This window comes from Haliaeetus leucocephalus, unplaced genomic scaffold (assembly GCF_000737465.1).
Source record: "Haliaeetus leucocephalus isolate CR32 unplaced genomic scaffold, Haliaeetus_leucocephalus-4.0 Scaffold932, whole genome shotgun sequence".
NCBI classification, from domain to species: domain Eukaryota; kingdom Metazoa; phylum Chordata; class Aves; order Accipitriformes; family Accipitridae; genus Haliaeetus; species Haliaeetus leucocephalus.
Genome location: NW_010973368.1, coordinates 10,970,153 through 10,993,974, shown reverse-complemented (window position 1 = coordinate 10,993,974; position 23,822 = coordinate 10,970,153). Strand labels below are relative to the sequence as shown.

Here is a 23,822-nt window from a genome sequence, read left to right as displayed (position 1 = left end):
GTTATTTGGAAATGCTAGTTCTTTTTAAATGAGCTTTATATAAAAGTATTTTTTAGAAGGTGAACTTGTGCTAGTGAAAGATGTCTGTCTGTGCTGGAGACTAAAGTTTCTGAAATACACTGATAATCCTTTATTATATAAAAAAGAACAGAGATGACCTCTGTCATGTAATCTGAAGAGAGAAATAAATGAGTAGGTCTCTAGGTAAAGTGATAAGAATTCTACAGTTCTATGGCAAGATCTCTTGCATCAAACACTCTGGTTTCAGGAATTCTTCAACCAAATTTAAAAAAGCATCTGTGTAAAAGTGCTGGCTTTTTTTTAATTTGTACAAAGTTACAATTCAGAAGATCAGTATTTTAAATATATTTGTAAATAAAGACATCAGAGTAAGGAAGGCAATTTCAACATCAGTTTTATAGTGCAGTGCAATAGTGCTTTTACTTAGAAAAGCTTAGACAATATGTAATATTTCTTTTCTCTTTTGAGCCCATGTTAGGTAAATGTTACGCAACTTGCAGATAAAATCACATCTTAAGATAATGCAACTATATGAGAGCAACAATGATTTAATAGAAAACACACTTTTGAGCAAATCATTTTGTTTTGCACCTGCACTTCAAATAGTGAAATTGCTGTCCTATGTTGTGTTGAGGTTGCAGAATTCAATTGTTCAGCTCAGCAAAAAGCCAACCCAGTCCTTCACCAGTTCAAAGACAAACTGTATTAATATAAAATAAAACATTCTCAGCTGCTTTTAAGTGCTATAAAAAAACCCAGATAGCTGAGATAACTGATATAGAGATGAGGAAAAGATAAAGCTCTAAGACCATTCAAAATAATCTATTGTTTGAGAGGAAAGTTCAGATCTGCTAAAATTGTTTGTATGAATGATGCCTCCTCTCTGAGGGTCTTGAATCTCTTTGCAAAAGCTGTTTAGGCAGCAGAAGTGGAAGAAGCACAGATGAAGAAGCGACACCAAAAGCTAGCTGGAATTGAGAACAGAACACTGATCTCCCAGTCCTCTTCTGGACACACAGTGGGCCTTGCTGTGTTTGTGCTCTTTCCTCTCTGAAAAGGAGTTTAAAATTTTATAATACTTTCACTGAGGATTACAAGATTTACTCCTTCTTTTATTTCCCTATTTTAAGGTGTCAAGAGGCAGCTAAAATGGAATGGTAGTGTTTTTTCTTTTTTTTCAAAGTTTATACTTTGAAGCCTAATGTAATTGAAAATGAAAACCATTGCAGTAGTGAGACCAACTTCAGTTTTGTTTTTTCCCTCTTTGGGATGGTCACTTCTTACACTTTTCCTTGCTTTCTCTTGAACTATCTACTGATCATGAAAATGTTTCTTTTTTCAATAAATTGGCAGGGAATGTTGTTATAGTAATCAGTGGTCAGGTTCCCAGATGAGTGTAGATTTATCTCTCTCTCTCTATATATATAGGTAGATAGATATATCTATCTCACAGAAAAGCGATGATGATATGCAGGAAGAAAAAAAAATTATAGCATGGATTTTAACAACTTTATTGAGTAATGTATTAAGGCGTTACTACATCCAAGTTGGAATACTGTCAAATTCTATGTTTATATACAGGAACTTGACGAGAGGAGTTGGTAGATTTAGAGAGTTACTAAGAGCTGTTGAAACAAGAACTACGCAAAATCTGCGAATGGTAAGTTATATTAAACCACATTCCTATTGCAGCATCTGAATTTTAGTAGGCAGGTAAAGCGTAAATATATTGGCTGAGTTAGAGACAAATAATCAGATACACAGCATATTGATCAGGATCTGTTATCTACCGCTTTATAAGGTTACATTTCCTAGCTTAAGTGAATGATTAAAATAAAAAGGAATGTTTGATACCCAGTCTCTCCCCTATTTCTCTTTCCTGTTTGTGGTTATGATTAAAACCTGATTGGTCTCTGACTGACCATACTTTCAACCTTAATCATAATTGCCCTCTTTTATGACTTACCGTAGTTACACAAGGGTGTCTTTTCATGTTTTTTGTAAGGTAATGGGAGTGAGGATAGAGAGCAGAATCTTTCAATGTGTTCTATTAAGTTGGAAGTTATCAAGTTATTTCTTTATTTTTGTAATAAAACCTCTTAAAGGAAAACAATAAAAGCAAAACCGTGAAAATTTGTTATTTATATTATCAAAAAATAAACCTTTACCAAAAGAGCGATGTATCTTTTTTGCATCTTCTATACAGTAAAAGGCCAAGGCTTACATCTTTTGCTCTAATGTAATGATTTTCAAAATGTCCTAGATTAGTTTCCAAATATTAGGCCTTTAAAACTCCAGAGTAGTAATAGGGACGGTAACTGGTTTTCTTAATTCATTTAATGACTGATTCCTAGTAAGGATATTAAAATTATTAAAAACCAGACTTTCAAAGGAGAGGGATAGTATTGCAAACTTTAATAGAATAGGAGATGAAGGGCTTCTTGGGGTGTAGGAATTAAGGTGAAAGATGCAGATCATACGGTGCTGTCCGTGGCTTAAACATTACACATCTGTTGCTGGGAAATGTTGCTGGGAAATACTGCCAATTCTGATGCAAGTGTAGATCTTGCCTTCTTTCCTGCCCTGGAACTAATCTCTGAGTTTTCATCATCATGCTATGTAGTCATGCAGCTTGTATACTTATGTATTAAACATTAAAGAGGAGATTAACCTGATAGTTATGGATTATGGGATGACTTCAAAGCTTTAAATTAATATTATTTACTTAAATAATATAATATTTATGTAAGTATTTCTACACTTAAATATATTGTGCCAAAAATAGCTGGTCAAAATAAACTTTTTCATGCTGATCTACAACCTCATTATGCTCTTGCTGAGCCTTACTAACAGTAGCAAACACCAGCACCTTCAAGTACAAGTTGTCAGAAGCCCCAGTCAGTTGGGGCTTGGACTGTAACTGTCTGTGGTGGGTTGACCTTGGCTGGCTGTCAGATATCCACCCAGCTGCACTCTCGCTCCCCTTCCTTAACATGATGGGGAGAAAATAAGGTAGAAAAGCCTGTGGGTTGAGGGTAAAGACAGGGCGTTTGCTTACCAGTTACTGTCACGGGCAAAACAAACTCAACTTGGGGGAAATTAATTTATTGTCAATTAAAAGAGAGTAGGATGGTGAGAAACAAAGAGAAAAACTAGAACACCTTCACGCCACCCCCTTTCCTCAGGTTCAACTTCAGTCCTTCATTCTTGAGTCTTTGACCTCCTCTCCCTACCCTCGCACTCGCTGAGTGATGCATGGGGGGTGGAGGGTTGTAGTGAGTCCATAACAGTTCCTCTCTGCTGCTCCTTACTCCTCATGCTTTTGCCTCGCTCCAGTGTGGGATCCCTCCCATGGGCTGCAGTTCTTTGAGGGAGTATCAACGTGCTCCGCCATGGTCCTCTCAGCAGGCTGCAGTGTGGACATCTGCCCCGCTGTGGTCCTCTGCATGGACCATAGAGAAGTATCTGCTCCACTGTGGTCTCTCCCACAGAAACATTTGCTCCAGGCCTGGAGAGGCAGTAGAGGTTACTGAGCACAAAATATCTGAATGTGCTCCTGGATGTGCTCCACTCTTAGGAGCAACAGTTGGTGTTGTTGATACTTCAGAAATATCTGGATTTAACTGATAAAATTGAAAAATTGTTCATTATTGCCATTTCTTTTCTTTGTGTTTAGAGAATTGAACTGGGTACTTGTACCTTTCAAACAGCAGTATGCTTGGTTTTTTGGATGTTTTAAAATAACAGAAAATATAGTCTACGTGATTAGTCTTCATTAAAAATAATCCAAGCATTTTTGAAGATTTTGTGCTCAGCATTTCTAAGGAAAATATTTGTCTTTCACTTTTACAGACGATAGCAAGACAACTGGCTGAAATTTTGTTACGAGGCATGTGTGAACAGAGTTATTGGAATCCACTGGAAGATCCTCCTCACCAATCACCCCTAGATGATCCACTTCGAAAAGGTTCAAATACTAAGAATTACGCGCTCAGTAGAAGACCGCGGGTATACACTGGAGAAAAGTATGGCTGAGTTTATAACTCTCTTCTTTCTATAATTGCAATTGTTACCCGGTGCACTGGGTAATTTAGTTTATATTTTTGAAAATGTAGAAGGAATTGGGCAATGTGAATGAGAGTGTTTCCCATGCTGTGTGTGTGTATATATATATATATATATTCCCTGAAGAGAACTAGGGAAGCAACATGATTCTCCAAGCAGAAGTTTGCACTGTATGCATGAGACCTTTTGTTCTCAATTCTCAATATTTTTTTCTTTTACTCTATACTGGGATATGTGGTAGAGTCAATATCTCTTCTTATACCTGGGATACAAAAGAAAACACAAACTGGGTGGCAAGTCTGAGATTGCACATTTTAAAAGTTGTGGGCTGTTTCTAGACCTCTGTTCTGCTTTATCATAGAAAGGAAAGAGTTAGCAATATGGAGATTCAAATTCATCCCTGAAACATCGTAAGAAACCAAAACATATCTAGCAATTTATCTAGCAGTTTCAAAGGTAGTTTATTTCCCAAGGCAGCTACGTTTTAATCTTCTTTGGTTAGTTTTGGCATATACAATGGTTAATTCTAGAGTAGCTTTGGCGTGTGTCGCTTCCTTCTTGAAAATGTGTGGCTTTTTTCAGAACCGATCACAATTAGTATTAGTATTAATATTTATTAGTATTAAATGTGGGTAGCTATTTCCTTGAATTTGAACTTTTTTCTTAAAAGTTAATAGCTTGTTGTTTATTTGTATCTGATGAAATGAAACATGGTTTCTAAGATAAAGTTGTTTTCCTTAGACACACTCTGACAGTGCCTAAAATATATGACAAAATTTTGCACTTTATTACAGTCCTTGTGGGTTGCTTGCTGCCTGAAAGTAACATGCTTGTGTCAAAGCATATTGTTGAAATCTTAACCACTTGGCTGCATCTTTTTAAATTTATTTTTTATGCTAGTGGCACTAAGTTTGATCTGGTGAAACTTTGTTGCATGCTTGTTTTACATAATCTGCAACCTTTGCACTGCTCTACTTGTATTCTAAATGCAAGTCCTTGAGGGATCTTGTATTTTGTATACATATATATATTTAATATAGTCAACAACTATTGCTTGCTTGTTTTGATACATGCTGGAAAGCACTGTGAGCCAGAGAACTGAGAAATAGATTGTTACAGTGGAGATAATGATCTAGCTGAGACTGTGATTTGCTGTAGTAAAGTAGTAGTTTGCTGTAAGTAGTAGTTTGCTGTAGTGCTAAATAATGCAGATGAAGAAGATTGAAATTGCATTTAAACTTAAGAAAAAAATTTTACGGAAGAGGTTTTAGAGTCTGGAGAATATCACTGGAGTTATTCAAAATCCAACTGGACGTAGTCCAGGGCAGCCTGCTAGTTGACCCTGCTTTGAGTGGAGGGGCTGTACTTAGACGATCCTCAGACACCCCCTCCAACCTCAACTATTCTGTGATTCTGTGAAATCGTTGTGATCTGGGAATCTCTTTTGAGGAGACTGTTGTCTGTTCCATATGAAATTGTTGACACTTTTTTCCCAAATAATTTCTTTTTTCTTTTTAATATTGTTGTCTAGCTGGATTAAAACCAAGGCGTTGTGAGTTTTTTAATTTCACTGTTGTCTGATTATGTCTAGGGTGTGAAGTCATTAAAAAGCAGTCTTTTGAGCTTTAGGAAAAGATGCAGGCATAGACTTGAACATTCAATTTGCCAAAACAACTACTGTGTTTCTCTGCAAGTACACTATTAACAAACTGTACATGCAGGCAACCTTTTTGGTAAAAAGGAAATACCAGGTTTGCGGATATACATTGATCCCTGCACTTCAAAAGTATGCATTTATTGCCCAAACACAAGAAAGTCTCTGTTACGCAGTCACCCATTTTCTCAGTCAAACTATTTGGTTTCACACAGCAAATCCTAAAGAACAGTCTTTTCCTCTCTTACAGTATATATGCCTTGTTGGTTAATATGAAAGCTTTTTTCCATAATGTGACCTTGTTATGTGCAAAAGAATCTGCTTCTGTGGTAGATTGCTTATAGAAGTAGTCCTACCTTAAGTTCTGAAGAGATGTTTTGGTTTAGTGTTCACAGTATCTTTATATTGTAATGTAAAATACTGTCATACTTCAGGCATTTGAGTTGTTTAGCTGCATTTGTTGCAGATTTCCATTCATGAATACTTTACACAGCAGCGAGCCCATGTAATTGTGGTGTCATTATTACTAGCAAGTAGAATGGCCTTATCTTCAAAGATTTCTAGCAATTCTCCTTCCTTGATCCAGAATACTTATAGCAGGTTTCTCAGGCTCAGTCTTTCAAACTTATGTTCTTCATTCTCAACTCATGCTTTTGTAGAAACATGCCTCCTGGCAAAAGTGGGGCTTTGTTCAGTGTAATTTTCTTGTTCTTGGGACATGCAAGTTATGAGTTCCACGATTTCAACAGAGCATGTAATTAAGTCCTTTTCTTTTGGCACGTCAGAGTCATTAATACCAGATCAGATAAAACATGTCTAGCCAAGTATCTCATCTCCAGCAGTGATTGAAAGTAGGTACCTAAGACAATGAATAGCAAGACAGATACGTAGGAAAATTCTTCCTAGGTATTCATCTGACCACCAACTCTGAGTCTGATACGTACTATTTTTTTTTAAATATCTTGCCTGATATATTAAGTAACTGCATTGTGTTCTTCTGAGGATGGTGAAAGTGATTTGGTTAATACCATTTATGATTTTGTAGATCTCTGTGTTACTGCCTCCTCAGTTTTCGGTATCCTCAGTTGAAGAACTGTTTAACTTCTTGGTTGGCCTTTGGTTAGTAGCCATTTCATGCTTCCAGTTGCCTGTTTTGCTCTGCCCTGTTGCCTTGGAATTACTTTACTCATATGCTTGCAACTGTCAGAAGACACAGAAAGTGTCTGAGTTCAGTCAACTAAACTGAGCTTTTTGCATACACACGTCAAAGAATTTTCCCAGTAATTTCTGCATGAAGAGGATCTTCACTGTTTGAGACAAACATCAACTTATTTACCAAAATATATTCAAAGCTGTAGGAGAAAATAATGTTTGCTTTCATTTTGATAAGTGACTTTTTAGTAGTCCTCTTTGGAGCAACTTCACTTTGTTCTCTGAGAAAGTAATTTCTCTAGCAACTATTTCCAGTCGTTATTCTGCTTTCTGTAAACCATTGCCAGTCGGTCAGGTTAAATCTACTTCCAGGTTGCTAAATTCTGCATTGAAGACTGGATAGGTAAATGGGGAGCTCCCTGATGCTTTCTTTTCACTCCTCATTCCCTTCTCGGGGTGGTTCTTATTCATGAGTAACTGTGTTTTGAAATTTCTTTGTTATGTAAAAATAAAAGTGTCTTCTGAGATTAAGAACACTCTTCAAAATCTGGTAAGCAACTTGCATTGATTAAAAAATAAAAATCCAACAACAAAACAACTTCCCTGGGGTCTTAGCTGCTGTGTACTACCACAATACGTTCGCAATGTTGCTTTCCAAACTGCCTGGAGTTCAGAAGTGTTTTAGTTTCCATTTCCTTTCAGGCTTTTAATTACTGCTCAAATTTCTAGTGCATTTAAAAAAACCCAAAAGATGTTTTAATATCAGACAAGTTTGGTTTCCTGTCTGCAATTTATTGTAGTTTAAGCACCCTTGGGACAATAGGAATTGCTTATTAACAACAAGAAATTATTTTCTACACTTAAACAGTTAATTGTGGAACTATTGGTCTGAATTAACAGGAAATAGTACTTGTGGTAATCCAGAAACAGTTGTTTAGAGAAAGAAATCTGAAGAGTTAAAACATAGTCACTGGTTGGGGTTTTTTTTTGTGTGTGTGTGTGAGAGAGAGAGAATGAATGAATGAATTCCTACCAGTCATGTACCCAATGCAGATTACTGTTGTCTGTCCACCAGCATAGAAAAGTATTCAGAAAGCATCCAGTGTTCAGAGAAAGCAGGAAAGATTGCCAACTAGTCCTATGCAAACCTTCAGTATTAAGTCATAAGGAAGTTTACTTCATTAAAACCAAAATATTTTAACTGCTTGGAAGTAACAGCGGTTATGGCAAGCAGGCAGAGATTGCCATGGCTCTGTTAAAAATACTCCCAGCTATTGATTGCATCAGGAAAACAATTCTCAAGCGTATCTGATGAAAGACTAATAGAATTATTTATCCACATATTGCCTAAAATACAAAAGTTATCTTGTTCTTGTGAGAGAGTTTCTTGTTGCCAACCTTTGAATCAGTGATGGTGATGTAGATTCAGCTCAGATCGATTAGGTGCCAGAGGCTAGTAAAACTATGGGTACAGTTTTTATGGTTGTCAAATTATGTGCAATTTTGGGATATTTGAATGTGTTCAACTCTGACAGCTGTGGTGGTTTTGTTCTCTTACTGTGTTTGGCCAACTTTCCTGAAATGCAAATTTAGAGCATTGCAAAGAAATGCATTTTAACCAATTGTTTTTTCTATGCAAGTTACTCTCTGTTCTGGAAATTTTCAAGTTTTTACAGTACTCTTACTATATTTGTGTAAGCTACTCCTAAAAATAATGTGTTCTGCTTAAATAATTAAATTCTCATTTTGAACAGCATCTTTTGTCCTCAAGAAAATACAGAAGAAGCCTTACTGTTGCTGCTTATTAGTGAATCTATGGTAGGTAAAATAGAGTGAATGTGTGTATGCTGTAAGTGTGTGTTTTCCTTGTTTTTTTTAAAATGAAAATAGAACTTTTTTTGTCATGCCTTACTTTGACTTGTGTTTCATTTTCTGTTAGGAAGGCAGGCAGTTACTTCTGAAATGCAAGCTTCTGTTCCTGTGAGCCAGCAAGATGAGGTCTGCAAGTGTTATGAATAGGAGTTTTTCTCCTTTAGAGTGGCTGAACCTAGCTTTCTTCTAACCATAGGCAGGTGAACACAAAGCCAGGTCTTTCATTTGGCATCACTTATCAGTATGAACCACTGTTACACGAGCTTGTTGCCATTCAGACAGACTCAAAATGTAAGTTATTTTTGTTGTAAAAACCAAATCAAAGACTACTAGATGAGCATAATAAACATAGCCAAAAAATACTTTCCATTGTGAATTAAACCTCAAATATCATTGAAAATTGTAAATGATTTTTAATGATACCGGCATTCAGCCTTTGCTACTGGATATTTTTTTTCTTTTGTTTTTTAGTGTCCTCATTTCATCAATAGGTGATTCTTTTCAATGGCCTACTTGTGCCTTTTGTTAGCCTTTCATATTTTCCTCTAGTATGATTTTACTAGTCATCTATTAACTGCCACATACTGACATTCTCATACCAGGTCAGTTCTATGTTCTCAGATGGCAGAAATGAAAAGCTGAAGCTGGAATTTTGCTGTTTTTCTAACTGGAAGGGTGGAACCTCTAGAATCTGAGGCATCATATAGTAGTCTGTCTCACCGCACATCAATGAGACTTAGTCTCTTAAGTTCTATAGGTGATTCAAATGATTTCATGCTCTGGCATAATTTCTGTTTTGATACAGTTAAATAGGATCAGAACGTTTTAGGGAACATTGTCCTATTTGAACTATTTTAAAGTGGCAAATATTTACATTGTAGGGTGGACTACTTTCCTTATTCCTAGTGATCTGCCTTGCAATGTTCATGACAGAATCTGTCACCAGAAAACTAGACTGAGGAAACATTTCCATATATCATGTTGGTTTTGCTGCAGTACATACTTACCACTGAAAGGGACCGCCTGTGCCTGTGTAAGGTGCCTGAGCAGCTCATGGAGAGACACACAATTCTGATGTGAACTGTGGTCATGGTGTGAAGTGGAAGCAGTCTCAGTTCTGCAGGATCTGACTACTGATTACTGTATTTGCATGTGTACTTCCTTGCATATCAGTGTTAAGAAGCCAAAAAACAAAGTACTGCCCTGTTAAGTCTCGTTTCAGGTTACTTACAGCTTTTCCTTTGTGAATTAGGTCTGCCTAATTACATGAAATGCTTGTCACTGTAGAGCATATACCTTTAGCAAGCTTTCAATACTTTTTTTCTTTACAAGTAATTATTGCAGGTTATCTGAGGCAAAAGAGTGTATTTCGGGGGAGTATAAAATCTTTCACGATTGACTTACTTTGGCTAAGTCATTTGTTCAAATTAGTTTTGGAGGAGGGAAGGGGGAAGATTGAGCATAAAAATATACATCACTACAAACTTCTCTTTCTGAGAGTTGAGAGCTGTTACTTCAGCTTCAGTGCATGCTAACTTTCTATCTGTAGTAGTTATGAAGTAGTATGTGATTTACAATTTTGAAACCAGTATTTGGGAAAGAAATAAGAACAGTTACAGAAGATTGAGTAATCATTGCTGTTTTGAGATGGTGTTGTTTTATTATAGTAGTATGATCCTTTCCTTGCATTGTCTATGAATTAGTAAAAACACAGATAAGGTGTCAAGACTTCTGTCCTCAAGAACTTAGTCAAGTAAATATTGAAAAATAGAATGAGGATCTGACATATAAGTAGCATTTTGTGTAAGTAAAAGTAATCAAATCACTGTGTATATACAAGCCCTAAATTGTACTGCTAGTTTCAGGGAAGTGGTGCACTCTAACATCATAACTTCTTATTTGTATTAGATCTAGTGCAACCTATATCCAGAAAATTGAATCTTGCTAGTGGATTAGAAATGCTACTTTTGTGTCACCTTGAGTTCCCTTAATTTCTGAATTCAGAAAGGATGCTTTGAGTAAGATTTAAATTATAATATTTATGAAAGAAATGCTTTGGGAAAGATAGTTGTGTGCTTTTCAAGTGTTCTAATTCTCTTATAGGTACATTTCAGAGTACAAAATGTCTCTTTTAGCCTCATGACTGCTGCTACAGTGTATTGTCATGCCTAATGAGGAAAGTCAGCTGCAACTCTGCCATCACTCTTACTGTAAGATGTCCTTGTATTCTAGCTGTTACAGTTGTGAAGTATAGACCAGCCTTTCCTTACCTAGGCAGGAACGAGTAGAAAGGTGGGATCTGAAGGACTGACATCTTCATGTTACAGTATGTGTACATGTTGCTGCCTGTCAGCTGAGCTGCAGTAACAGAATGACTAAGATTGGAAGAGACTTCTGGAGGTCATTTTGTCCAATCCCCCTGCTCAAGCAGGGCCACCTGGAGCAGGCTGCATCTGTGTTCAGGTGCCTTTTGAATATCTCCAAGGTCAGAGACTCCACAGCCTTCCTGGGAAACCTCTGCCAGTGCTCAGTCACCCTCACAGTAAAAAAAGTGTTTCCTGATGTTCCCTCTGTGTTTCAGTTTGTGCCCATTACCTCTGGTGCTGTCACTGGGCACCACTGAAAAGAGCCTGGCTCCATCTTCTTTGTAGCCTTCCTTCAGGTACACATTGATAAGGTTTTCCCCCTGAGCATTATCTTCTCCAGGCTGAAGAGTCCCAGCTCTCTCAGCCTTTCCTCGCAGAAGAGACACTCCAGTCCCTTATTCATCCCAGTGGTCATTTGCTGGACTATCTCCAGTAGCTCTATATCTCTGTTGTACTGGGGAGCCCAGAATTGGACCCAGTGCTGCAGGTGTGGCCTCACCAGTGCTGAATAGAAGGGATGGATTGCCTCCTTTGACCTGCTGGCAATGTTCCTGCTCATGCAGCCCAGGATACCACTAGCCTTCTTTCCAGCAAGGGCACATTGCTGGCTTCTGTTCAACTTGTTGTCCACCAGGACCCCTAGGTCCTTTTCTGCCAAGCTGCTTTCTAGCCTGGTGGCCCCCAGCATGTACTGGTGCCTGGGGTTGTTCTTTCCCAGGTGGAGGACTTTGCACTTCCAAGTCTTTGTTGAGGCCTTTGATGAGGTTCCTGTCAGCTCATTCATCCAGCCTGTTGAGGTCCCTCTGGATGGCAGCATAGCCCTTTGGCGTATCAAATTCCTCCTTCTAGTTCTGTATCATCAGCAAACTTGCTGAGGGTACTCTGCCCCATCATCCAGATCATTAATGAAGATTTTGAACAGGGCCAGGCCCAGTATCGATCTCTGGGGTACACTGCTAGTTGCTGGCCTCCAGCTGGACTTCGTTTCACTGATCACCACCTCCTTGGCTAAGCCTCATGTGTTATTCCTAGCTGATGGTAAAATGGCTGAGCATATCCTTTTTTCCACTGTGGGTGAACTAAGTTATACTGCTTGCCTTTGCCTCAGGCTCAAAGGGTAAGCGTGGCCAACTGACACATTGCAGTTTAACTAATAGTCACTTTATTACATCTGAGACTGTGGCAGTTCTGAAATACCGAGCACTTAAGTTTGTATGTACATTCTGTTTTATAATTACGCAGAAAATGTTTGTTCAAATATTTAAGATATCTTTAATACCTACAAGGCATCCTCTCCTATAATACTACTTTGGCATTGTCAGCCATTTTTTCACAAGAAGTGCTAGTGCATAGATTGTTCTATACTTGCAAGGAATTGAGTCAAATAGCAATTAAATGTGAAGTTAAAAAGGAAGAAGTTCTTGAAGCTGACTAAATATTTATGCAGTGTAGAAAGCAGAAGCCAAAGATGTCTTGATCAAAAGAAAGCAAAATTGTCTCTTTTGGGGTGTGTGTGCAGGGACGTGTGTTTTCAAACCAAGCTGTGGATTATTCAGTTGATAATTCCTGAAATGTCTGTACATTTTACGCTCTATGTATCTCTTTGAAAATTTATTTCAGTATTTAATTATTCTGATTTTAAAAATGTATTGAGTATGTTCAGAGCTTAAAATGTTACCCTTTTAAAGCAGAGAAACAATTTATTATCCCTTGATGTGTGTCACTCCTCACCTCTGAAAAAGGGGGAAATAAGCTGCCCATTAAAATTCAGTGTATATAAGTAAATGTATTAAGGGGGCCATGCCCAGTGTAATAAAAAAAAAGAAAAGGAAGAGAGGGAGGAGAAGAGAGAAGGATCTTTAACTTCTGACTTCAAACTACCAGCTATACTAGCATCTGTACCAATGGGAATATTAAACATCAAGAAATCTAGAAATAGATAAGATATCAAGATAAGGTATAAGCTTGAAAGTGTAGTGGGAGAAGTACTGGGTAGTTCAATACAGGTAGTCTTAGCTACTGGGAGACCTGAATTTTATCCTTAGCTCTTTAACAAGATTTCTCTGTGAACATGGTCGATTCATTTAATGCAGTTCTAGCTCAGCTGTCTTCCTTCTTGAAAGAAAAAGTTTAATTACGGAATTAGGTTTGCAATGTGCCTTTCACAAAACAGTATTGAAAGTATAAAGCCTTATTGCAAACATGGCCTGATTCCAAACCTGTGCTCAGAACCAGGGACAGTTTTTTACTTCTCACTAGTAACTCCTGAAGGTGATTTTGTGGTTATCCTGGGCTGGTTACCAATCATAAGTGAGAGGATAGTGTCATAATGTTATGAAGAGAAAAGAAATTGATTGCCTTATTTTACAAAAGCTGAAATAGAGGATTTGAAGATCCTTCTAATATGTTTTACTAGCATACAAAAAATTAAGTTAAATCTTAGAAGACGAATATACATTATATTAAAAACCCCCTTATTTGGTTTCTAAGAACTCTTCAATAATTTTAAATACATTACCTAATTTATGTAGTTTGAATCAAGTAATTAAAATCAAGTAATTAAAAATAGATCCATATAGAAACATAAATCTTGCCACTAACATACAAAATTGGTGATTCTTGCTGTCTATAAATTAGTAGCAGATACTGTCTCTGTATCACCTATATCAACTGCTGACTGTCAGTCTGAATAAAATGGTAGTTACTTGAGCAAAAATACAAGTTGGATTACAATGCTTTACTTTGTTTCTTTTTTCGTGGCATGTTTCAGGCTAACCGTGATGCTGTACTGAGCAGAATACCAGAACACAAAAATGATCGTATCATCAGTTTGCAAAGTGCATCTGTAGTCTACGATTTACTTACTATAGCCTTGGGAAGAAGAGGCCAATATGAAATGCTCTCAGAGGTTTGTTGATAATAGTGAATATTCAACTGTGTCTTCACTGCTTATTTCTGTTAATCATGTTAATTGTGATAGTACTTAAGGGCTAAGCAAATATAGGACACTGTCATTCTGACTACTGTATAAATACAGTAGGTAGTTTCCACCCCAGAAAGTTTACTGTCTAAAATTATACAAGTGACTTGAGGTGGTCAAGCACAGAAATTGTGTGAAAGGTGTGGTAGATGTTTAATGGCATAGAAATTCAGACGGTCTTTAGGCAGGGAGGCATGGATCTGCTTAAAAGGATACACATTAAATGGAGACAGGAGGAAGGAACGGCAAAAGATAAAAGCTGTTGTGAATATCAATGATAAATATAAATACCTAGAAAAAGGATTTGTGATATTTTATTTCAAAAGAAAACTTTCTTTTACACCTGATAATATTTGTAGTGCTCCAAAGTCCTCATAGTTTGTAAAAATGGCTTTGAAGTTAATAAAATGAAAATGTATTACTTTTTCAGGTCTGTAGGAAAGTGCGTTCTCTGTCTCAAATGTCTTGTGTTTTATTATGCAACTTGAATGTGTTTTGTTAGATTGTGGCAACTTCTTCAGGAAATTTTCATGTATCATTAACAGTTTTATATCTGAGAAGCAACTACAGCTCTCTGGGCAGAGCAGAGCTTTCTGCTGATCAAAACGGTGCTCACCCAGCAGCAGGATACTGTTGCTGACCACTGTTAATTATTGGTATCCAGAAGGAATACTTCAGCATGTGTGGTAGGAAGGCATATCCATATCCAGGGGTTAATTTGCTGAGAAATGGTTTCTCTCTACCATAATAGAGGACTCTTATGACACCACCACCCCACCCCCCCTAGTTCTTCTCTGGATATGTTATGTTGATAGTCACCCTTTAACCTGCATCTCCTGTGATGTTAAGCTCTGAATTTGGGTATTCTTCTTGAAAGTACTTCATAGCTGCAAGTTATGCATACAAGTCAGTTTTAATCAGTCCAATAGAAAGTCTTTCACAAAACTAAAGAGTATGAAAGGTTGTACAGGACTGTCATCCTACAACATAATCTAATCAGGAATATTTCCATTTACTTGCCACTACAGACACTATGACCTTCATGGAAGTCACCTTTAGGCGATTATACCAAAGCTGCAAGAGATAACTCTCCATATATTTTAGTCTAGAACTTTTTAAAGGATAGAAATCGACAGGTACTGTAAAAAAAAAAAAACCACAAAAAAACGAAAAAATCCCCCCCAAAAACCAAAACACTTGAAAAGGTAACTGATTTCTTTTTTCTTTAAGCAGCTGGCAACCTTTCCTTTCTATATACTAAACCTAGCAATGAGGCAGGGGTAGTGTAGCCCTAGGTTCCAATTCTGATTCTTTTATTTTGTCTGTGGTGTCGTGATGGGGGTTTTTTTGTTGTGTTTTTTTTGTCTGTTTTCAAATGTTAAACAACCATTATATTAATGGGAACATCACAGGTTCCTGGGATTCCTCCACTGTCTCCTTTGGGACACTTTGGGCAGCATTTATGTCACAATAGATGCAACTTCATGTTCGCAATTCTTCTTGCCTTTCTTAATAGAGAAGTTTTTTGGCTTCACCAGGAAAGCTAGAGGTATCTCTGTTCTTCGCCATGTATCTTGAAGTCTAGGACATTACCCTGAAGGGTAGGAGGAAAGTCTTATAGTCCCCTCCCATGGAGAAGAGCATAGAGCTTGCTTCCCTCACTGCTTGTGTGATTCGTTTAGCCCCTGTAGCTGACAGACAAGCACCACTGCCTGTTCCTTTTCCTTCTGTGTTTTGAGCACAGTTGAATGTTCTGATGGAAGGTGTTTTAACTTGACTTAGATCTTTGGTTTCAGTGCCTTTTAGAAGCTGCTTGTGCTGGTGGTGATCTTGGTTACAGACAAAAGCAGAACCACGAGTATCTGGAAAGTTAAAGAGCCTCCATGTTTGACCAGCTTCTTAGTTGAGGGTTTTTAGCCATTGCCTTGGGCTTTGACACCTGAAGTCTACCTAACGCTTGTTTTAAGGTCTTTTTGTGTTCTTTTTTAATCTGGGTCTAGCATCTTTGTAGTTATATTCCATCAAAATTGTATGTATATTCTTTTGAAATGTTCTCTTTGAAAAATAGAAAATAATTCTTATATGTTTGAAAAATGCTTTTCAATACAGAATAATTAAAATGTATTTATTATATGTCCATGAAGTATCTATTCTGAATATCAAAAAATCATCTTATGAAGACCTGGTATAATAGATGATACTTATTTTAGGATACGGATACTCTAGACAAACAGCTGCAGCAGGAGCTTATCAGGAAATGGTTAGAACATCTCGTTTGTTCCAGTTCTTCTCATGCAAAGCACAGTGGAAAACATAGACTTCAAGAAGCTCTTACAGTTTAGTGAGTGGTTAGAGGATATCTTCCCTCAAACCCTGTGGCCCGTAGTCTGAAGCTTTTATAATTTAAAGTAGTACAATAAACACAAATTCAGAAATGTAAAAACATTCTGTTCAGTTATGTCATAGGCATATAATTTTTTGCTGGCTTCATTCTCTGTGAGCTAATTATGATTGCACTAGTGGAGCTGTTATAGGTTCAAGTCAGAAAGCACCATTATTCTAACCGTGGAAGTGGTATTCACACACCAGTTCCAGTATCTTGTTATCATCTTCTGGTTTAGCTATAGCTGATTACTTACAGAAGTAGTTAGCTGTGATATAAGAACATTAAATGATCAAAGATCTGTTTCATCCTTGTTAAACTGTTCTAATGCTCAGTCATGTTCTTAATTGAAAAGGTCTCATTTCTTTATGGAGTTTGTATACAATGGGCTTTCAGTTTCTTATGGCTTCTTCAACTAGATGAAAGAACTTTCTACTGTCATAATTCTTTCCTAAACAAAAGTACTCTTGACTGTCATCAAGTCGGTTTTTAAGCTTTTTAGGATATGACATATTGAGCTTATCAATGACCTACTAGGAGAGATGTTTTCCATCAGAAATTTTCCTAGATACTTGTCTTTAAGTCTCTAACTTCAAGCATGTTCTTTTCAGGAGGAGACCATAGTGCTAAGCAACAAAATTCAGTAATGCGTTTAACATTACCTGTTCATACAGTGATGATTTATGAGGCAGTACCAACAGGTGCATTTCTGCCTTTCAGGAGAGGGATTGTGCTGAATGTGTTCTCAATTAGTTAAGTCAGTTGCCATTATCCTGAACATTATCTCAACTTGCAGTTTTCCAGGGTACTATTGCTTGTTATGTATCTCTCATTGATTTCTTGATGGAACCTGTTGCTCTTTGAAATTACTTTTTGTTATTTGGTTCAGAAGAACCCAGTTTATCTGGTGTTCATGTTGTTGTGTACGTCACATACGTATATATGCACGTAGATCCCTTTACTCCACACATGCTAACCACCAATCTTGTGATCTTATGAAGAAAAAAAATCGTGTAATTTGTCACATTTCATACTGAACGAAGCCAAGGAAAAAGAACGGTAAATAGATCATTAGTATGTTGAAACTCAATGTAGAATAATCTACAGTTGTGTCCTGTGTTCCCATAATTACAAAATTATCAAAAACTACCTTATACACATATGCACGTGCATTAATTATATGAAGGTACTTGTTTACAATTAGAAAAATAAAACCCTTATTTTCTAGGCCTTGCTTAATTAAAAATTAATTGCCAATTCTAACTGGAAGAAAATAAAGAAGTTGGAGAAGTTGATAGGAAAAATTCTAGCATACATTACTTATATGTAGCAAATAATGCACTTCTTGTATTTGTTTTGTTTCATCCTCAGTGCTGTTCTTTGCTTCAGGTTCTGTTAAAGTGTGGGAACATGCTACACCTGGCTGTGCTTTCTGTAATGTTAAGGCTGAGTTTGAATATGAAAAATAATTTGTGGTATTACAGTTCAGCATCTACATTGTAGCTGTCAGAGCAGAAAAGCTGCTTCATGAGATTGGAATCTGCAGACTAGAAAGTTAATTGCTAAATCAGTTTAATCCAGAAAAGTGTTGCACCTTTTGAGTCTCTGGAGCTCGCCTGATTAGTAAAAATGAGCATAGTGAAATGAAATATTTCTTATTGACAACAGCAGATATGAAACCTTCAAAATTAGTGTATAATGCTAATTTAATATATTTAATCTCAGTATAGTAATAATGAATTTCCTTTTGGCATTCAGCTATTAAGTTGAAAATTTCAGCAAAATATTGAGTATGAATTTAAAATTCTTAAAATTAGAAATAATGCTGTCAGGTGAACCTTTACCACCCCCTCGCCCCCCCTTTAAGTGGTACTGATAACTACTTGTGGTGCCATTGCTTGTTCCCAATTTGGGAAGAGTGTGTGTACAATTTTCCTTTTCACTTAAGACTTATCTCCTGCCTTTTGCAGCTGGTGCCTTCAGTAAGCTGATATTTATCATTCCTTCTTTCAGACTAAATAGGACAGTACCAGCAGGAGCATTTAAACAAGCATACTAAATGGGAAATCAGTGTTCTGTTCAGTTGGTTTTTTTCCATATAGAATCTGGCAGCTGTTTTCACTTAATTTATTTGAATTATTTAAATTTTTAATTAAGTGTATTTTAGGTATGAGTCTATAAGAAAATTTTTATACTAGTGTATCTTCTCAATAATTGAAGAATGTGCCCTTAAATAACATTTTTCCCCCCAAAATTAGTGTTTAGAAAGAGCCATGAAGTTTGCATTTGAAGAGTTCCATCTCTGGTATCAATTTGCATTGTCCTTGATGGCAGCAGGAAAAGTAAGTCTTAATTTTTTGATGTAATTCTTCTATTGATGGCTTTTGATAACAACATTTGGCACTTTTGTAATTTTCATCTGTAGTGTTTTTGAAAATAATTCTAATCCTTAAATCAGCTAAGTACACTGTACTACTGAATTTATGCCTAGTGCTGTATAAAGAATGTTATTTCAATAGTTTCTAACTTAGCAACACTGAAAGGTGATGATAGGAGTTATCTTGCCAACAAGCTTAAGCTAAGCTAATCGAGTGTAAGTAGTGAATTCTACCAGATCATATTATCCAGTAACAACTTAAGTGCTGTTTTGATGAATGAATTTTACGCTTAGGTACAAATTAACACTGTTTCATGATGCTGTTGCTTTTTTTTCTTTGGGAATTTCTGACTGTGTCTTTTTTTAATATTACTGTATTTGAGACTGTGTATTCTGTGCAATTAAAGTGAGATGGATTTTTTTTTAAATTTTATATAACCTAGGAACTTTAATGTTATCAGATGCAATCTTCTATTTTCAGTTCTTTTTGCTTTTCCCTGTCATGTTATAGAAAATAAATCCCATTCATTATGTAATGTAAATAATACTGATTTTCTAGAAGATCATTCTCAATGGGGGTAACTTCAGCATGGGGGAAAGGAATGATTTCTATCTTCTTTAGACAATACTTTCAGAAGCACATTGGTTCTGAAGAGGCTTGATTCTTCTTCCCATTCTCTGTTTACTTTGAGTTATCTTCTAAACTGAGATTGGATGGAGGCAAATTAATTAAAAAAAGAGGAGCAGTGCCAGTCTGTTATACAATCTTGTATCAGAGCTATTCCTAAATGCTGTTTTAACTCCCAAAGAACACTAAAACTCTGCTTGTTCTGAAGACTGTCCTGTTCCTGCTCTTTCCTTTGCCTGGCTCAAATGTTGTGAGCTTACAGGCCTAGCAAAGTTTTAAATGCATCTCAAAACTATTTTCTCAATTATGTACCACTGGAATTATGTTCTGGGCAAATGTTTCACTGGGGACACTTAATGATAGTTCATAGGGGTTAAATAACAACAGCAGTGCCTAAAGTCTTGCGTTTCACTTGGTTGAGGAGCCGTGACAAATTGTCAACAAATTGTTTAGTAATGTCTCGTTCACATGGGAAAAATAAAGTGATTGAATTCTATCTGTGAAACATATTTATGCTTTTAGTAATTTCAATGGAAAATGTTTTTAACAGTCTGCTCGAGCTGTTAAAGTCTTGAAGGAATGTATACGTTTGAAACCAGATGATGCAACTATTCCACTCCTTGCTGCAAAGCTCTGTATGGGATCTCTCCACTGGGTAAGCTTTGCCACTCTTTGTCTTTTCAGCAAGAGCTGTGCTAATATGCAACAAAATAGTGGTTTAGGGATGTAGCAAATAGTTTTGCACAGTTACTACATGCACTTGGTCATCTCTATAAATACAGCACAAATATGTGTATGCACATGTACATCCATGTTTGCATGGCTAATTTAAAATATTTGACAGCAATGGTTATGTTTATCAAGGTAGCATATCTTGATACTAATCTAAGATATGGGTAAAAATGTATTAGAAATTGAAACATTGGCATACAGAGATTAAAAATGCAACTTAGACTTCTGTTTCCTTGGTGCGAGAGGAAAATAACTTTTTTTTTTATTTATAAATAATTGAATGAATAACGAGACAAATCTCTTATATTCAAGAGAATCGTCTGGTAATACCATGTTTGCAGGCAGCTGGGGTTCATGAATTCCTAGTAGGGGCAGTGTCTTTTTAAAAAGTGTTACTTGAGTTGTATTTTAGATAACCTTGAAATTGGTGTATCTGTACAAAAACCATCAAGGTGATCAGAGATCATCATGTGGTTTTCAAGATTACACGTGTAACTTTTAGAAGAATGAGTATATTTAAAAAAGGAGGAAAAGAAGGGGGAAGGGTCACAATCAGAAATTGAGAAAATAGTGCAGTAGCAGAAACATGACTTGTTGATGCTGACAAAAATACAGTCTTAATTAACGTAGATCCTAGTTCTGTAAATTGTTCCCTATGGACTGACTCCATGTGGAGTAGCTTACTGTACTTAGCATTTACATTTACTGGAATGGATTCAAATGTTATTTCTTTCATACTAGATTGTTAAATAGTGTGCTGGCATGGGTATGCAGTTATGTCTTGATCTTTTACATGTTTATTTATGAGCTTGTATACATTCAGCAATAGTGTATGTGATGCAGAGTTTTGCACGGCTATACTTTTTTTGCAGGGTTGGAGCCATAGTTCTTGTAACTGATTTTCCTAAAGAAATGGTTCATGGGGCAAGAACTCTATTTATGAAATGCAAAAATGATAGATGGCATATATGGACCAGAAATGCCTTTTTTAATTTAAAAAAAAAAAAAAAAAAAGGAAGAAAAAAAGGCAAAACCACTATAAGTTTAGAATGAACTGTGTGTTATGTGCCAGAGTTTGTCTCAACCATAGGAATGGGTGCTTCAGCTTAAAATCTGTGTTCTTTACTCAGTATTTAGAAGGAAAATTAAGTGTAGTGAAAAATGAAATAGTCCTTAAAAGCAATCATGGCTGAGATTTCAACAGACTCAGTGTGCATAATACACATGCTATGTGTTCTTCTCATTATAATGTAAGATTTAGCTAATTTTAGACTTACATGGATGTTTTATAATATTTTCAGTTGGAAGAAGCTGAAAGATTTGCCAAAACAGTTGTTGATCTTGGGGACAAAACATCAGAGTTCAAAGCAAAAGGCTACTTGGCACTGGGGTTGACTTACAGTCTGCAGGCTACTGATGGTAAGATAAGAATAAATATTCACATTTGGTAATTCCCATGTTGTCTAAAAAAGGATACCTAGCAAAACGCTAGACTTAAAATTAAAGCTTCTGTGTGCAACCTTTTTTTTCAGTCAATGTATTAAAACTTCTTCAATGAGCATGTGCAATGAAATCTCTTGATCTTGCCTATCACTGATTAAATATATCCTTTTTAGCATCTTTGCGAGGGATGCAAGAGGTCTTGCAGAGAAAGGCTCTTCTTGCATTTCAGAGGTGAGTGGGTGTTAATCTTTTCATTTCATTCTGCTTTATGTAGTGAAAGGCTTTTATTATGTGTTAAAAAGAGGGACTTGTAAAAGAATGTGTAATGAGGATTTCACCTCTGGGAGTCTCCTTCATGAGTGCTGAATGTATTTCTTTAGCATTTACTTCATCATCTTCTGTCATAAGTATCTAAACTGATTTCTAAGGATTTCCTTTTATTTCATTTTAAAGACATTTGTGTTGCTCTCCAGTATGAAATATTTTCTCAAAGGAGTATTCTGTTATGATCTAGAAGGGAAATTTTTATGATGCAAGGTTTCAAGTCATGGTTCCATGTGATAGTGTTTCTAGAAGAGTTGGTTGCTGATCAGATTGTATCGCAGGCTTTTGCAATTATCTCTGTCGAGGCAGAGCAATAATTGAGGCCTTGCTGCTGTGGATGAGGGGTGAAATGCAGGGGGAAAGAAAAAATTCTACCTGGAGATTTAACAGGCAGTGACAATGCAAATGCCCCGTCTTTCAAGTCAAGTGCCTTACACAGAGGTCGCGCTGTTGGGGATGACTAGTTCGTTCTCAAGGGTTTGACTCTACAAATGAAATGACATTAAACAGGTGAATGAAAACATCTCTACCCTAATTATAGAAGAAACAAATCTTGATGATAAAGCTGGCAGAAGTGCTGCAGCACCTTAAATATGTCTGGTTTTATGTCTATATACCCTTGAAAACCCTGCTTTGGTGAGATAGGCCGAAATGCTTCAGTGAAACTGATTTGTGCATTAATGTGAATATGAAGTCTCAGGTTTTTGTTGGTGATTTTGTATCTGAGGGGATAGGGTTGAAAAAGTGTTTTTGCAGGTAACTTTAGAGTGAGGCTGGTATGTATTGGTCCTTCTTTTTTCTGTCTTGTCTTGACTATTCCTCTGTATGTAAATATGTTTTAACATATCTTTGCTCTTCCTGTTCCTTAATGTTTTTAATAGTTTTTTATTACTTCAGCATTCTTTCTCCATGTTGAGACTGAACTTTCTACCTCCTGGTTTATACCTCAGTTCCTCACCCATCCCTCTTACCACTGACTTAATCATCACTGTTTCAAAACTACTGTGCTAACCATTTCTCACCATTTCTACCCATACACTACTTTTGAGATTCTAATAGTGAATTGCTTTCTTCTGCTGATTCTTTGAAAGAGTAAGGGATTAAATGAACCATACCTTGAAGCTAATCTATTCGAGCTCAGTTCCTGCTGATTCTACCCTCCAGTTTAGTGTAGCGATACCCAAAATTCTGAGAGTTGTTCCCTGCTATCGATCTGTCTGGAAAATTGCCATTTTCTGAGGGTTGAGGTTGCACAGTGTTTGGACCACCCATAAATATGAGGATGCTTTTATAGGCAGCATACTGCTTATTGTGGTAATATTTTATTAGTTTGCTCTAGAAAAACAATAAGTGGTTTGAGTGCAAAAAGAATAAGCAGTAAACAGTAGGTTAGGAGAACTATTTTTCAAACAATATTCAGCAGCTTATCACTGCAAAATTGCTCTTTCACACTCTCTATTTGTATACTGTTGCTTGGTTGTGTGTTATGTTTTCTTTCACCCAGGAACTTTTCTGTTTCATTCTCTACAGCTGAACAATAAGTCTCTTGATACCTTCTTAACTGTTCAGTTTTGAAGACTTTCTAGCAGCAAATAGTGCCAGCTGCAATCTGAAGACATACCTAGCATCTCTTCAGTGAACCATTACAGATGTCCTTTAGCTATATAGGTTGAGTGGAACTTCAGTTTTGTAGCAATATGGAGCTTTGAAATATACACAGAAAGTGTTGGGAACATGGGACTGATTGCATCTGCCTTTTATGTATCTTTCTGATGCTTTGGGGTTTTCTTTGTTCCTTCCCCCCCCCCCCCCCCCGCTTGTACAC

At 36.6% G+C, this 23,822-nt stretch overlaps 1 protein-coding gene across 2 annotated transcripts in view; it reads left to right on the top strand.

Moving 5' to 3' along the window:
- The window catches only part of TTC7B (tetratricopeptide repeat domain 7B), a 125,540-nt gene that overhangs the window by 29,795 nt on the left and 71,923 nt on the right, over positions 1 to 23,822 (top strand). For both annotated transcript variants that reach the window (XM_010583822.1, XM_010583823.1), the window contains 8 exons: positions 1,603 to 1,681; positions 3,874 to 4,046; positions 8,647 to 8,710; positions 13,901 to 14,038; positions 18,752 to 18,835; positions 20,049 to 20,153; positions 21,532 to 21,649; positions 21,847 to 21,904. In XM_010583822.1, coding sequence (XP_010582124.1) covers positions 1,603 to 1,681; positions 3,874 to 4,046; positions 8,647 to 8,710; positions 13,901 to 14,038; positions 18,752 to 18,835; positions 20,049 to 20,153; positions 21,532 to 21,649; positions 21,847 to 21,904 — 819 coding nt within the window. The remainder of the gene's footprint in view (positions 1 to 1,602; positions 1,682 to 3,873; positions 4,047 to 8,646; positions 8,711 to 13,900; positions 14,039 to 18,751; positions 18,836 to 20,048; positions 20,154 to 21,531; positions 21,650 to 21,846; positions 21,905 to 23,822) is intronic.